The sequence below is a fragment of the Thamnophis elegans genome, chromosome Z (genome assembly GCF_009769535.1).
Source record: "Thamnophis elegans isolate rThaEle1 chromosome Z, rThaEle1.pri, whole genome shotgun sequence".
Classification (NCBI taxonomy): domain Eukaryota; kingdom Metazoa; phylum Chordata; class Lepidosauria; order Squamata; family Colubridae; genus Thamnophis; species Thamnophis elegans.
The window spans coordinates 128,006,365-128,021,981 of NC_045558.1; the positions used below are offsets into that span (position 1 = coordinate 128,006,365).

The 15,617-nt window shown below is 44.8% G+C and overlaps 1 protein-coding gene across 1 annotated transcript in view; it reads left to right on the forward strand.

The window, feature by feature from the left end:
• The window catches only part of RIPK3 (receptor interacting serine/threonine kinase 3), a 39,545-nt gene that overhangs the window by 13,428 nt on the left and 10,500 nt on the right, over positions 1–15,617 (forward strand). The window contains exons 6-8 of the mRNA XM_032234781.1: positions 2,040–2,213; positions 4,026–4,108; positions 14,510–14,675. Coding sequence (XP_032090672.1) covers positions 2,040–2,213; positions 4,026–4,108; positions 14,510–14,675 — 423 coding nt within the window. The remainder of the gene's footprint in view (positions 1–2,039; positions 2,214–4,025; positions 4,109–14,509; positions 14,676–15,617) is intronic.

Genomic DNA, 15,617 nt, shown 5'->3' on the forward strand with positions numbered 1-15,617 from the left:
TTAAAGCATGGTTATAAGAAGTAGCATTCATATTACTCGATTTGTGCAACAATGACAAGAAAATAGGCAGACACTCTGGCTGGGTCAAATAGTATTACTTAGGATTGAGATCCACAAAATATAGGATCTCACCTATGGCAACAAAGTCCTTTTAAAAATTGCCAACATATTTGAATACTTGAAGAATAGAGTAGAGTAGAATAGAATAGAATTGAATAGAATAGGAATAGGAATAGGAGTAGAGTAGAATAGAATAGAATAGAATAGAATAGAAAGGAGTAGAGTAGAGTAGAGTAGAGTAGAGTAGAGTAGAGTAGAGTAGAGTAGAATTCTTTATCAGCCGAGTATAATTAGACACGCAAGGAATCTGTGCATAAGATCTCAGTATGCATACAAACAATAAGGTATGTAAGTCATAGATCTATCACAGAATTGAGTACACTCCCTCACATTTTGTAAATATTTAAGTACTGTATTTTTTGGAATATAAGACACACCAGAGTAGAAGACACATCAAGATTTTGAAGAGGCAAATTTTTTAAAAAAGTTTTTGCACTCTGAGAAAATGGGCCTGTTTTTTGTCAAAAGAAATAACATGCATATCCTTTAGGAGGTTTGTAGAGTGCTCCTGGGAGTTGGCTCCCATCCCAAAACAAGAAAAAATGGCAATTTTTCACAAAAATGGGCCCATTTTTGTCAAAAAAATGGCATGCATAGCCTTTCGGAGGCTTATAGAGTGCTCCTGAGGGCTGGGGTGGGGCAAAAATGAGCAAAAATGGGCCATTTTCTACTCATTTTTGCCTCCCCAGTCCCCAGGAGCACACTGGAAGCCTCCTAAAGGCTATGTATGCATGGACATTTTTGCAAAGGGCGTGGGGTTTTGGGAGGCTAAAAATTCTATATTCGGTGTAGAAGACACACCCAGAGTTTCACACTCTTTTTGGGGGGGAAAGGGTGCGTCTTATACTCTTAAAAATACGGTATATCTTTTCATGTGACAACACTGAAGAAATGACACTTGACTACCATGTAAAGTAGTGAGCTTACATCTTGTATAACAGTGTAAATGCTGGCAGCCAAAGTTGACCCCACCCCACTCCCCACCCCCTTCAACCTCTGCAGCAATCCTTGCAGCATCCTGGTTGCTCTTCTCTGCACTTTTTCTAGCACCTCAACATCTTTTTTATAGTGGGGTGACAAAAAATGGATGCAGTACTCTAGGTATGGTTCTTGTACAGTGCTGTCATTTGACCATTCACTGAGGCAGCAGTCAGTGGCCCTATCTTGGAGATCTATGGATGTCATGGAGAACATGCTTGAACATACTTGAGCAGCACTGTGCTGCATTTAGTTTATGTTAGCAGCACAGCATATACTGCAGTGGTGAGATTCAAATAATTTAACAACCGGTTCTCTGCCCTAATGACCAGATGGGTAGGCGGGGCTCAGTGGTTATGTGACTGGGTGGGCATGGCCAACTCAACGTCACTCACGTCAATGGGTGCTTTGCCTTGGCTGTTACAATGTAATAAGGGTTAACTGGAGAGGCAGTTTCTGTAAGCAGCGTGAAAAAGTTGAGGCTAGAAACAACACCTGTCTTCCTTACAGGATTAGCCCTGTGAAGTGGAAATAAACAAAATGAGATTTCTTCCAACAACTATTCTCCAAACTGCTTAGAAAGTTAACAACCGGTTCTCCCGAATAGGTGCGAACCAGCTGAATCCCACCACTGATATACTGTTTAAATTTACTGAGGAATATTGCATAGTTATGTCTGCTTTCTTGACATTTTTGACCCTCCCTGAGGACATATCACCACAGTCTGCACAGATAGAAAGATATGGGGAGAATTGACAGGCAGAAGGGTGATGCTCTACAGTACAAGAAATATTTATTTTCCTTTCATCTCCACTCTACCATTTCTTTTGTTTGACCCTGTTGTTGAATGAGTTGGTAGGGATGCCTGAAAGCCAGGCCTTGGGTGAGGTTCCGTTTGAAAAATATACCATTCACAGTTTCCGTTTCCATTCCCTGCTCAGATCTCCACCCTGCCAACATGAGTTCCATGATCAAGATGCATATCCCCCGAGGTCAAAGGCCGCTGACCGAAGCTCTGGAGAACCAGGTCGATAAAGTGCTGAAACTGGGAAAATTGATTGACCTCATGAAAAGATGTTGGTCTAATGAGAAGAAGCAGAGGCCGAGTTTCCAGTGTAAGTATATCTTGCACACAATGCAAGATATCAAATCAAACCTTTATTGTCAATGCACAATATGCATACAATGAAATTGAGTAAACCCCTGATTAAAAAGGGGCAGGATACTCAATAGCAAAGATGCACCCATTCATCTTTCCCTTGGCTGGACTTTGGCTTGGGCTCATCATTAAAGTGGACTGCATCTCAGTAGTTGCAATGAATAACAGAAAAAGAGAATAGCAGAGTAACTGAGTCGGAGGGGACTATGGAGGTCTTCCAGTCCAATTCCATGCACAAGCAGGGGACACTATACCACTCTGCAGTGTTGGGTTCCAGATCCCGTTCCAACAGGTACGGTTGGAATGGGCCCACCGTCTCCCACATGGATACGTGCGACATGCACATGCTTTGTAGCTGCGAAGGACGCTTCTACAAGCCTCCGCGATGCTTCAGCTGCTGAGCGGAGCCTCGCGCAGGCGATGTATGCGCCATGTCCGTGCGCGGAAGGGCTGAAAGCTTTAAAAGACGGTAAAGAACTTGGGCGGGCGGGTGGGCCCTCCAGAGCACCATACCGGAACTATACCCAGTGCTCCGGGCAGGCTTCAGTATGCCCGTACCGGGGCGTACTGCCTGCAACCCACCACTGCCACTCTGGACAAATGGCTGTCCAATCTCTTCTTAAAAACCTCTAGTGACGGAGCCCCAGGGGTGGGTTCCTGCCAGTTCTAGCCTTTTCTATAGAAGAAGTTCCACAAATCTACAGTGCCGTTTAGAACCGGTTCCAGTTCCCTCCCTCCACCCGTCCTCACATCATCAAGATGAAGAGCGAGAGGAGGAATTCCGGGAGTTGAAGTCCACAAGTCTTAAAGGTGTCACGTTTGAACACCCCTGGGGTTTAGGGGTGTGAGAGTCTTGTAACTTGACAGCTTTAAGACTTGCGTGCTTCAAATGCCAGAGTTTCTGAGCCAACATTTTGGTTGCTAAACAAGAACGTTGTTAAGTGAGTTTCACCACATTTTACAAGTTGACCACAGCCACCCAGTCACATGGCTGGCAAGCCACTCCCACCCAGTCACATGGCCGGCAGGCCACTCCTACCTGGTCACATGGCCAGCAAGCCACTCCCACAAAGCAGGCCACACCTACAAAAGAGCTTCTAAAAATTTTTGAAACCCACCCCTGCGGAGACCCACAACTTCTGAAGGCAACCCATTCCACTGATTAATTGTCCTCACTGTCAGGAAATTTCTCTTTATTTCTAAGTTGTTTCTCTCCTTGATTAATTTCTGTCCATTGTGCTTCTTGTCCTGCCTTCTGGTGCTTTGGAAAATAGGTTGACCTCTCCTTCTTTGTGGCATGTGGGAAAGACTTTGGAGGATGGAGCAAAGAGATGCTTCCTAGGGAATGGTTAATAAGAGGCATCATAGCCCACAGCACTCTGGAAGCCTCCAGAGCCTGGGGAGGGCGAAAAACAGACCTACTAGAAGTCCAAAAATGGGCCTTTTCCAACCTCTAGAAGCCGGGGGAGACCATTTTCAACTGGGCAGAGAACCGGTTGCTAACATTTTTCAATCCCACCCCTGGGTTGGCCCAGACTTTTCTCAATGGGCATAAAATCTCCATCTCTAAAGATTTCAGGCATCTGCTGGAGGCTGTTTTACTAATCAGGAGATTGGGACTGCTTTCTGCCTCTAAGAGCATGCTTCTCCATTTCTCCTTTCAGGAAATATAATATTTTAATATTCCCCCAAATCATTTCTTTCGTCTGGGGTGCGGGGAGGCTTCCCACAGCCCATTACTCATTCTTATTTTTCCTCCATTTCTCAGATTGCAGAGACGAAATGGAAGACGTTTATTCCTGTTACAAGTGGAAGATTAGGCCAGCTGTCAGTGAAGTCCAAGATATTTTGGTAAAGAATAAATTTTAAATTCATAAAGTTCTTATAATCAGCCTCCAGAGGGCAGCAGAGCTCCAGTTTTGCCATGCAAAGTATTTCTATGCAAACATGATAATTTTTTCTTTTCTTTTTTATGCCATCGTATTTCCTGGATGGTAATTTTGCTACATAGGCAATGATTATGTTTCATAAGCATGAAATAGAGCTAGTCCTCGACGTATGACCACAACTGTGTCCAAAATTTCTGTCACTAAGTGAGACATTGGTCAAGTGAGTTTCCCCCCATTTTACAACCATTTGTGCTATATAGTTCTTAAGCGAATCACTGCAGTGATTAAGTTAGTAAAACGGTTGCTAAGTGAATATTCATTGACTTTGTTTATCAAAAGGTTGCAAAAGGGGATAGCATGACCCCGGGGGGTATGCAACCGTTATAAGTGAGAGTCAGTTGCCAAGCATCTGAATTTAGATCATGTGACCATGGGGATGCTGCAATGGTCGTAATGGTTTCTTCATTTATACAGTATAATGAACAGTCAGTAAATGAACTGTTGTAAGTTGAGGACTACCGTATTTTTCGGAATATAAGACGCACCAAGGTTTTGAAGAGGCAAATTAAAAAAAAGTAGGTAAGTAGATAGAAGGATAGAGAGGGAGAGAGAGAAAAACACAGTAGATAGGGAGACAGAGAGACTAGGTAGGTAGGTAGGTAGGTAGGCAGATAGGTAGGTAGGTAGGTAGGTAGAGCAAGAGAGAAATACAGTAGGTAGGGAGAGAGGGAGAGAGAGAAAGAGAGAGAAGGTAGGTAGGTAGATAGGTAGGTAGATAGATAGGTAGAGGGAGAGAAATATAGTAGGTAGGTAGGGAGAGAGAGATAGGTAGGTAGGTAGGTAGGTAGGTAGAGGGAGAGAGAGAGAAATACAGTAGGTAGGTAGGGAGGGAGAGAGAGAGTAGGTAGGTAGATAGGTAGGTAGGTTAGGTAGGTAGAGAGAGAGAAATACAGTAGGTAGGTAGGGAGAGAGAGAGTAGGTAAGTAGATAGAGGAGAGAGAGAAATACAGTAGGTAGGTAGGGAGAGAGAGAGTAGGTAGGTAGGTAGGTAGGTAGGTAGGTAGGTAGGTAGGTAGGTAGGTAGGTAGGTAGATAGATAGATAGATAGATAGATAGATAGATAGATAGATAGATAGAGGGAGATAGAAAGTTAGAGAGATACAGTAAGTAGGTAGGGAGGGTGAGAGAGAGTGTGTGTTTAGGTAGATAGATAGGTAGATGGGTAGAGGGAGAGAAATACAGTAGGTAGGGAGGGAGAGAGAGTAGGTAGGTAGGTAGGTAGGTAGATAGATAGAGGGAGATAGAAAGATAGAAAGATACGGTAGGTAGGTAGGCAGGGAGAGAGAGTAGGTAGGTAGCTAGGTAGGTAGCTAGGTAGCTAGGTAGAGGGGGAGAGGGAGAGAACTACAGTAGGTAGGTAGGGAGAGGGAGATTAGGTAGGTAGGTAGATAGAGGGAAAGAGAGAAAAATACAGTAAGTAGGTAGGGAGAAAGAGTAGGTAGGTTGGTAGATAGGGAGGGAGGGAGGGAGAGAGAGGGAGAGAGAGAGTAGTAGGTAGATAGGGAGGGAGGGAGAGGGAGAGAGAGAAATACAGTTGGTAGGTGGGTGGGTAGGTAGATAGGTAGAGGGAGAGAGAAATACAGTAGATAGATGGGTAGGTAGGTAGTTAGAGGGAGAGGGAGAGAGAAATACAGTAGGTAGGTAGGGAGAGAGAGAATAAGTAGGTAGGTAGAGAGAGAGAGAGAGAAATACAGTAGGTAGGTAGGTAGATAGGTAGGTAGGTAGTGAAATACGGTAGGTAGGCAGGAAGAGAGAGAGTAGGTAGGTAGGTAGGTAGGTAGGTAGAGGGAGAGGGAGAGGGAGAGAGAAATACAGTAGGTAGATAGGGAGAGAGAGAGTAAGTAGGTAGATAGAGGGAGAGGGAGAGAGAGAAATGCAGTAGGTAGGTAGGGAGAGAGAGAATAGGTAGGTAGGTAGAGAGAGAGGGAGAGAAATACAGTAGGTAGGTAGGTAGATAGGTAGGTAGGTAGTGAAATACGGTAGGTAGGCAGGAAGAGAGAGAGTAAGTAGGTAGGTAGGTAGGTAGGTAGAGGGAGAGGGAGAGAGAAATACAGTAGGTAGATAGGGAGAGAGAGAGTAAGTAGGTAGAGGGAGAGGGAGAGAGAAATGCAGTAGGTAGGTAGGTAGAGAGAGAATAGGTAGGTAGGTAGGTAGAGAGAGAGGGAGAGAAATACGGTAGGTAGGTAGGTAGGTAGGTAGGTAGGTAGGTAGGTAGGTAGAGCAAGAGAGAAATACAGTAGGTAGGGAGAGAGGGAGAGAGAGAAAGAGAGAGAAGGTAGGTAGGTAGATAGGTAGGTAGGTAGATAGGTAGAGGGAGAGAGGGAGAGAAATATAGTAGGTAGGTAGGGAGAGAGAGATAGGTAGGTAGGTAGGTAGGTAGAGGGAGAGAGAGAGAAATACAGTAGGTAGGTAGGGAGGGAGAGAGAGAGTAGGTAGGTAGATAGGTAGGTAGGTTAGGTAGGTAGAGAGAGAGAAATACAGTAGGTAGGTAGGGAGAGAGAGAGTAGGTAAGTAGATAGAGGAGAGAGAGAAATACAGTAGGTAGGTAGGGAGAGAGAGAGTAGGTAGGTAGGTAGGTAGGTAGGTAGGTAGGTAGGTAGGTAGGTAGATAGATAGATAGATAGATAGATAGATAGATAGATAGATAGATAGATAGATAGATAGATAGATGGAGATAGAAAGTTAGAGAGATACAGTAAGTAGGTAGGGAGGGTGAGAGAGAGTGTGTGTTTAGGTAGATAGATAGGTAGATGGGTAGAGGGAGAGAAATACAGTAGGTAGGGAGGGAGAGAGAGTAGGTAGGTAGGTAGGTAGGTAGGTAGATAGATAGAGGGAGATAGAAAGATAGAAAGATACAGTAGGTAGGTAGGCAGGGAGAGAGAGTAGGTAGGTAGCTAGGTAGGTAGCTAGGTAGGTAGGTAGAGGGGGAGAGGGAGAGAACTACAGTAGGTAGGTAGGGAGAGGGAGATTAGGTAGGTAGGTAGATAGAGGGAAAGAGAGAAAAATACAGTAAGTAGGTAGGGAGAAAGAGTAGGTAGGTAGGTAGATAGGGAGGGAGGGAGGGAGAGAGAGGGAGAGAGAGAGTAGTAGGTAGATAGGGAGGGAGGGAGAGGGAGAGAGAGAAATACAGTTGGTAGGTGGGTGGGTAGGTAGATAGGTAGAGGGAGAGAGAAATACAGTAGATAGATGGGTAGGTAGGTAGTTAGAGGGAGAGGGAGAGAGAAATACAGTAGGTAGGTAGGGAGAGAGAGAATAGGTAGGTAGGTAGAGAGAGAGAGAGAGAAATACAGTAGGTAGGTAGGTAGATAGGTAGGTAGGTAGTGAAATACGGTAGGTAGGCAGGAAGAGAGAGAGTAGGTAGGTAGGTAGGTAGGTAGGTAGGGAGAGGGAGAGGGAGAGAGAAATACAGTAGGTAGATAGGGAGAGAGAGAGTAAGTAGGTAGATAGAGGGAGAGGGAGAGAGAGAAATGCAGTAGGTAGGTAGGGAGAGAGAGAATAGGTAGGTAGGTAGAGAGAGAGGGAGAGAAATACAGTAGGTAGGTAGGTAGATAGGTAGGTAGGTAGTGAAATACGGTAGGTAGGCAGGAAGAGAGAGAGTAAGTAGGTAGGTAGGTAGGTAGAGGGAGAGGGAGAGAGAAATACAGTAGGTAGATAGGGAGAGAGAGAGTAAGTAGGTAGATAGAGGGAGAGGGAGAGAGAAATGCAGTAGGTAGGTAGGTAGAGAGAGAATAGGTAGGTAGGTAGGTAGAGAGAGAGGGAGAGAAATACGGTAGGTAGGTAGGTAGGTAGGTAGAGAGGGAGAGAGTAGTAGGTAGATAGGGAGGGAGGGAGGGAGGGAGAGGGAGAGAGAGAGAAATACAGCAGGTAGGTAGATATGTAGGTAGGTAGATAGAGGGAGGGAGAGAGAGAGAGAGAAATAAATTAGGTAGGGAGGGAGAGAGAGAGTAGGTAGGTAGGTAGGTAGGTAGGTAGGTGGATAGAGGGAGAGGGAGAGAGAAATACAGTAGTTGGGAAGGGAGGGAGAGAGTAGGTAGGTAGGTAGAAAGAGAGGGAGAGAAATACAATAGGTAGGTAGGTAGAGAGAGAGAGAAAAAAAATACAGTATTTATACAGCATATAAATCTAATAAACCATAAACCAGTACGTAGGTAGGTAGGGAGACAGACAGTAAGTAGGTAGGTAGATAGAGGGAGAGAGAGAAATACAGTAAGTAGGTAGGGAGAGAGAGAGTAGGTAGGTAGGTAGGTAGGTAGGTAGGTAGGTAGGTAGGTAGGTAGATGATAGATAGATAGATAGATAGATAGATAGATAGATAGATAGATAGATAGATAGATAGATAGATAGATGGAGATAGAAAGTTAGAGAGATACAGTAAGTAGGTAGGGAGGGTGAGAGAGAGTGTGTGTTTAGGTAGATAGATAGGTAGATGGGTAGAGGGAGAGAAATACAGTAGGTAGGGAGGGAGAGAGAGTAGGTAGGTAGGTAGGTAGGTAGGTAGATAGAGGGAGATAGAAAGATAGAAAGATACGGTAGGTAGGTAGGCAGGGAGAGAGAGTAGGTAGGTAGCTAGGTAGGTAGCTAGGTAGGTAGGTAGAGGGGGAGAGGGAGAGAACTACAGTAGGTAGGTAGGGAGAGGGAGATTAGGTAGGTAGGTAGATAGAGGGAAAGAGAGAAAAATACAGTAAGTAGGTAGGTAGTAGGTAGTAGGTAGGTAGGTAGGTAGGTAGGTAGGTAGGTAGGTAGGTAGAGGGAGAGAGAGAAATACAGTAGATAGATAGGGAGGGAGAGAGTAGGTAGGTAGGTAGAGAGATAGAGAGAAATACAGTAGGTAGGTAGGGAGAAAGAGAGTAGGTAGGTAGATAGGTAGGTAGGTAAGTAGGTAGAGGGAGAGAAATACAGTAGGTAGGTAGGGAGAGAGAGAGAGTAGGTAGTTAGGTAGGTAGGTGGTAGGTAGGTAGGTAGGTAGGTAGGTGTATTCCAGGTGTATTTATCCATGTGCTGGAGAGGAAATCGCTGACAACCTGTGGCCCCTAAGACTTTGTTTCTGCTGGCACAGCCCTTGACCAATGTAATTCTCATCAACCACTCTAACTAAAGAGCTCTTTGCACTCTGCAAACCTCCCCAAAATGGTCCATTTTCTGCAAAACCCATTAATTTTTTTTAAAAAGGCATGAATATCCTTGTGGGGGCTTGCAGAGTGTTCCTGAGGGGGCGGGGGCCAAAAACGAGCAAAAAATGGCCCATTTTTCACAAAAACAGGCCCGTTTTTTGTCAAAAAAATTGCATGCATAGCCTTATGAAGGCTTCTAGAGTGCTGCTGGGGGCTAGGGGTGGGGCAAAAAACAGCCCACATTTTACTCATTTCTGCCCTCCCTAGCCCCCAGGAGCTCTCTGAAAGCCTCCATAAGGGTATGTACAGCCATTTTTGTGAAGGTGGTGGGGCTTCGAGAGGCAAAAAAATGCTGCATTTGATGTATAAGATGCATCCAGATTTTCGGCCTCTTTTTGAGGAAAAAGGTGCGTCTTATACTCTGAAAAATATGGTACTTTTAAATTACCATCAGATAGCCTCAAGTATAAACTGTTTTTACTAAGTATAGGTAATCCTTGACTTAAAACCATTCTGAGCTGAGGTGGTGCAGTGGTTAGAATGCAGTACTTCAGGCTAATTCTGCTGACTGCTGACTGACTGCAGTTCAGCACTTCGATTCTCATCAGGCTGAAGGTTGACTCAGCCTTCCATCCTTCTGAGGTCGGTAAAATGAGGACCCTGATTGTTGGGGGCAATAGGCTGACTCTGTAAACCACTTAGAGATAGCTGTAGAGTACTCTAAAGTGGTGTATACAGTATTTTTCGGAGTATATTTTTCTGCCCAAAAAGAGGGTGAAAATCTGAGTGCATCTTATACACTGAATACAGCATTTTTGGCCTACCAAAACCCTGCCCCCTTTGCAAAAATGGACATGCAGAGGGTTTGGGAGGCTTGCAAAGTGTTCCTGGGGGGCTGGGGAGGGCAAAAATGAACCAAAACAACCCAATTTTGCTCGTTTTTGCTTCCCGACCCCCAGGAGCACTCTACAAGCCTTCCAAAGCTTTACATGCTCCCCCTTTTTTTGCAAAAAATGAGGCGTGCAGAGGGTTTGGGAGGCCTGCAAAGTGCAGAAACTTTTTTTTTTTAAAAAATTCCTCTTCAAAATCATGGTGCGTCTTATACTCCGGTACCTCTTATAGTCCGAAAAATATGTTAAGTCTAAGTGTAATTACTTTTAGTGACTGTTTGAATTTACACCCGTACTGAAAAAAGTGACATAATAGATCCTTGAAATTATGACCACTGCAGGAAACCCACAGCCACATAATCAAAATTTAGGTATGCATTTACAACAGTTACAGAGTCTCGGGGTCCTGTGAATTCTCCTTGTGACCTTCACAGCTGGCTTGTGACCAGGAAAGTCAATGGGGGAGGGGAAGCCAGATTAACTTAACAACCAGTTAACTGACATAGTTTGTACATTGTAAAATTGGGTGCATCTCATTTACCAACCTCCTTGTTTAGCAATGAAAATTGTGGCCCCAACTTGGATTATAAATCAAGGGTTACCTGTATTCTAGAGTGAAAACTTCTTGGCATGGGATAATCAGTGAGAAAGTTTTGTCCTTTTTTGGGGAGGGGTACAGACTCCAGATGAGTTTTTGAGCGGTACAACGGGGACTGTCTCTCTGTCTCTCCGCAAAATGTCAGGAGTTTAAAATAGGCAGTGGCAAAAATATCATTTAAATTTAATTCACCTTGTTAAAACGAATTACCAATATTAGTAATATTGGTAAATGATAAATGATTGGTAAATAAATAATAGCAACATTCCAGTATTTGAGGGGCTGCGTCAAAGAGGAGGGAGGTCAGCTTATTTTTCAAAGCACAAGAAGAAAGGATGAGAAACAATGGATGGAAATTAATCAAGGAGAGAAGCTACCTGGAATTAAGGAGAAACTTCCTAAAAGGCACAACCAGGGGTGGGCTGCTACGGATTCGCCTGGATTCGGGAGAACCTGTAGCTAATGGTTGATTTGGAGAACCTCCAAATCTCACCCCTGGCTGGCCTCGCCCATCCTCTCCCATGAGTCTCCATGCAGCATGAGGTAAGTGCAGGGCCGGCATCGAGGCTCAGGGAGGAGGAAAAATGGGCCTCCTAGAAGTTCCAAAAGGAAATGGAAATGGGCACATTTTTAGCCTCCAGAAGGCCTCCGGAGCTCAGGGAAGGCGAAAACATCCCCATCACTGTGGTTCAGGAGGCCGACTAGGCCATGCCCACCAAGGTAGAGAACCCGTTGCTAAAAATTTTGAAGTCCACCACGGTGAGGACAATTAACCAGTGGGACGTCTGGCTTTCAGAAGTTGTGGGTGCTTCATCACTGGAGGTTTTTGCAAAGAGACTGGGCAGCTATTTATCTCAATTGGTATACACTAGAACTTCCTGCTTGAGCAGTGGGTTGAACTAGAAGACTTCCAATGTGCCTTCCTGCTCTCTTCTGATTGATTGAAATACTCCCCTATTAGTTTCTTAAATTCTTTACAATGCATTGGGAATTCTGGGCTCTAAAATCCACACTGTGGATTTCAGAGGCAAGTAGATCTCCTCATTCTTGTGTCTCCAATTCTTGGAGAGAGAGAGACAAAGAGAGAGACAAAGTGAGACAGAGATAGACAAACACACACACACACACAGAGAGACAGAGAAAGACAGAGAGGCAGAGAGACAGAGAGACACAGAGAGAAAGACAGAGAGGGACAGATAGAGAGACAGTGAGACAGAGACAGAGAGAGACAGACAGACAGTGGGAGAGACAGACAGAGACAGAGATAGACACACACACACAGAGACAGAGAGACAGAGAGAGAAAGAGAGACAGAGAGAGAAAGAGAGACAGAGACACACACAGAGAGAGACAGACAGAGACAGAGACAGAGAGAGAGAGACAGTGAGAGAGAGACAGAGAGAGGACAGAGAGAGAGGGACAGTGAGAGAGACAGAGACAGACAGTGTGCGAGACAGAGAGAGAAAAAGAAAGAGACACAGAGAGAAAGAGAATAACAGAGAGAGACAGAGAGAGGGAGTGTGAGAGAGGGACAGTGAGAGAGAGACAGAGTGAGAGAGAGGGACAGAGAAACAGGCAGTGAGAGAAACACAGAGACAAGCAGAGAGAGAGAGAGATAGACAGCGACAGAGAGAGAGAGAGGCAGAGAAAGAGAGAGAGAAAGACAGAGACAGAGACAGAAAGCAAATAAATATAGGTAGTCCTTAACTTACAACAGTTTGTGTAGTTACCATTTGAAGTTACAACGGCATTTTAAAAAGTGACTTATCACATTTTCACACTTATGTTCCTTACAACATCCCTATGGTCATGTGATTTACATTTGGATGCTTAAGCAACTGACTCGCATTACGACGGTTGAATTGTCTGAGATCCTGGGAAACACTTTTGCGACCTTCTGACAAGCAAAGTCAATGAGGAAGCCAGTTTTACTTAACAACTATGTTGCTAATTGAACAACTGCAGTGATTTGCTTAACAGTTGTGGCAAGAAAAATCATAACATGGAAGAAAATGAATTTTTCACTTAGCAACAGAAATTTCAGACCCAATTGGGGTCATAAGTTGAGGACTACCTGTAAGTAGCAATAGCAATAGCACGCAGATTTGTATACCACTTCACAGTGCTTTTACAGCCCTAAGTTCACAATATCAGCCTATTGTTCCCAACAATTGGGGTCCTCATTTTACCCACTTTGGAAGCATGGAAGGCTGTCAACCTTGAAACCGGAAGTGGTTGCGGTTTCTGTGGCTTAAGCCACCTCTTTCCATTTTTCTGAAAGCTCCTTAGTTGTTCACATCCCAGTCTTAAAAATACCCATATTCAGTTTCTAAGCATTCCTTGGGATATTTCTGGGCATCAAAAAGAAGCCAGCATATTATATAGCAAAAGGCAGTGGTGGGATTCAATTTTTTTATTATCAGTTCTGTGGGCGTGGCTTGTCTTGGTGGGCATGGATTGGTGGGAGTGGCAAGGGAATGGTACTGCAAAATTCCCATTCCCTCCCCACTCCAGGGGAAGAATGCTGCAAAATCCCTATGCCCTCTCCACTCCTGGGGGAAGGATTCTGCAAAAGGTCCATTCCCTCTCCACTCCAGGGGAAGAATACTGCAAAATCTCCAGTCCCTCCCCACTCCAGGGAAAGGATACTACAAAATCCCCATTCCTTCCCCACCCCATTAACCTGTTTTTCCTCCATTCTCCTGTGCAGGGCAACAAAAGAAGACCCAGCCGATCAGCTGGGACTCGGGAGGCAGTGAATAGATTGGGGGTGGGGCCAGCCAGAGGTGGTATTTGCCAAACTACTCAAATTTTCTGCTACTGGTTTGCCAGAACTGGTCAGAATCGGCTGAATACCACCTCTGGGTGCATCCCTTATCCCCATCTGCCCAAGATAATTTCATGGAAACGGCTGACTCCTTTTAAACATTCTCTTTTCTTCAATGAAATGAATACTGGCAGGGAGGAGAAATGCAAGCAAATAGATTAGCTGATTCCCTTCAGGATCACCGTAATCTGGAGATCTACGGAGATTCGCAACCATCCAGATCAGGGATGCCCCAAAGGTGCTTTTCCAAAAGGCAAGTGTTTTCCCCCCCTCCTCCACAAGAAAGTCCAGTTGCCTTTTAGAAAAGCACTTTTGTGAATTAATCTAGAGCAGGAGTGTCAAACTCGATTTCATTGAGGGCCGCATCAGGGTTGTGTTTGACTTTGGGGATGGGCAGGGTGGGTGTGATCAGCTCAATGTCACTTGTGTCTGGGGCTCCTGTGGTGGCCTGAGTACTCTGCCAGAGAAAACGGGCTCCTGAGCTCTATTTTCGGCTGTGACTGCCTCCCACAACCCTCTGCCAGAGAACACAGAGCTTGGGAGTGCTGCCTGCCATCCTCACAAGCTCCGTTTTCAGCTGCGACAGCCTCCTGCAACCCTCTGCCAGCAAAAAATGGATCTCAGGAAGGCTGCGCACTGCCCTCACGAGCCCCATTTTTGCTGGCAGAGGCCCCACAGGCCAGCCCTCCTCTATTTCCAGGGAAAACCCTGTGGACCAGATCTAAGCATCCTATGAGCCGCATCTGACCCCGGGGCCTTGAGTTTGATACCCCTGTTCTAGAGGGATTTTTATCTCCTTCCTCTGTTCAAAATCATTTTAGCTAAGTGTTTTCTTCTTCCAGCCTTACCAATATGTTTCCTTTTTCACTTCCAAAAGATGCAGAAAGAGACTTCCAGAACAGAAGCCAAGGTCCATCCCAGCTTGAGTTCCAAGGGAGCCAGTTTTGCTCCGGAGAGATCTGAGGACTACCGAGCGTACTCTTCTGGCTTGGAAGGACGTTTTACAACTTTGCGCCTAGAAGAAAAGTCACCAGTGCAAAATGGCAAGTGCAATGTGAAAGGGGTGGTGGATCATGCAGCTTTCTGTGCTTTTCTGGAGTTAACTGGGAATTGATCTGAAGGCTAAAAAGCCTTTTTTTTAAAAAAAAAAATCTTTGTGTGAGTGATCAAAACGGAATTCTTAAGGATTCATTGCAGTAGCATTTAGCAATAGCAATAGCGCCTGGACTTATATACCACTTCATAGTGCTTTACAGCTTTTTCTAAGCAGTTTCCAAAGTCGGTAAAATGAGGAGCCAGATTGTTGGGGGGGCAGTATGCTGACTCTGACCCCCCCCCAACAATCTGTCCTCATTTTACCGACCTTGGAAAGATGGAAGGCTGAGTCAACCTTGAGATGGTCAGGATCGAACTGCTGGCAGTCAGCAGAGTTAGCCTGCAGTGCTGTTTTCTAACCAGTTCACCATCACAGTTCATTTAGATTTATATACTGTCCCATAACACTTTATAGAACGCTTTAGGCAATTTGCAATGTCAAAGCATTATTTACATATTGTCCCCCCCAAAATCTGGGTCCTCATTTTTCCAACCTCGGAAGGATGGAAGGCAAAGTCAACTCTGAGCCCCATCAGAATCAAACTCCAGACTATGGGCAGAGTTTGTCTGCAATACTGCTCTTTAACCATGGTGCCTCCAGGGCTCTTAAGAACATTCCCTCTTTGTTTTCCCCCTGTTTGTGGTCCCACCTCTTCCTGTTTTACTAGCTAGACCAAGATTTAGCAACCCACCACATGTCTGTAGAATTCTCAGTCATCCAGATCATGATTGCCTCAAAGGTGCTTTTTCAAGGAGGCAACTGGACTTCCTTATTTTTTTTCTTTTGAAGATGTTTCTCTTCTCATCCATGAAACTGACCAAAGAAGCTGTCAGAGCTGAAGAAGCTTCTTGGATGAGAAGCAAAAAGTCTTCAAAAGAAAAAGCAACAA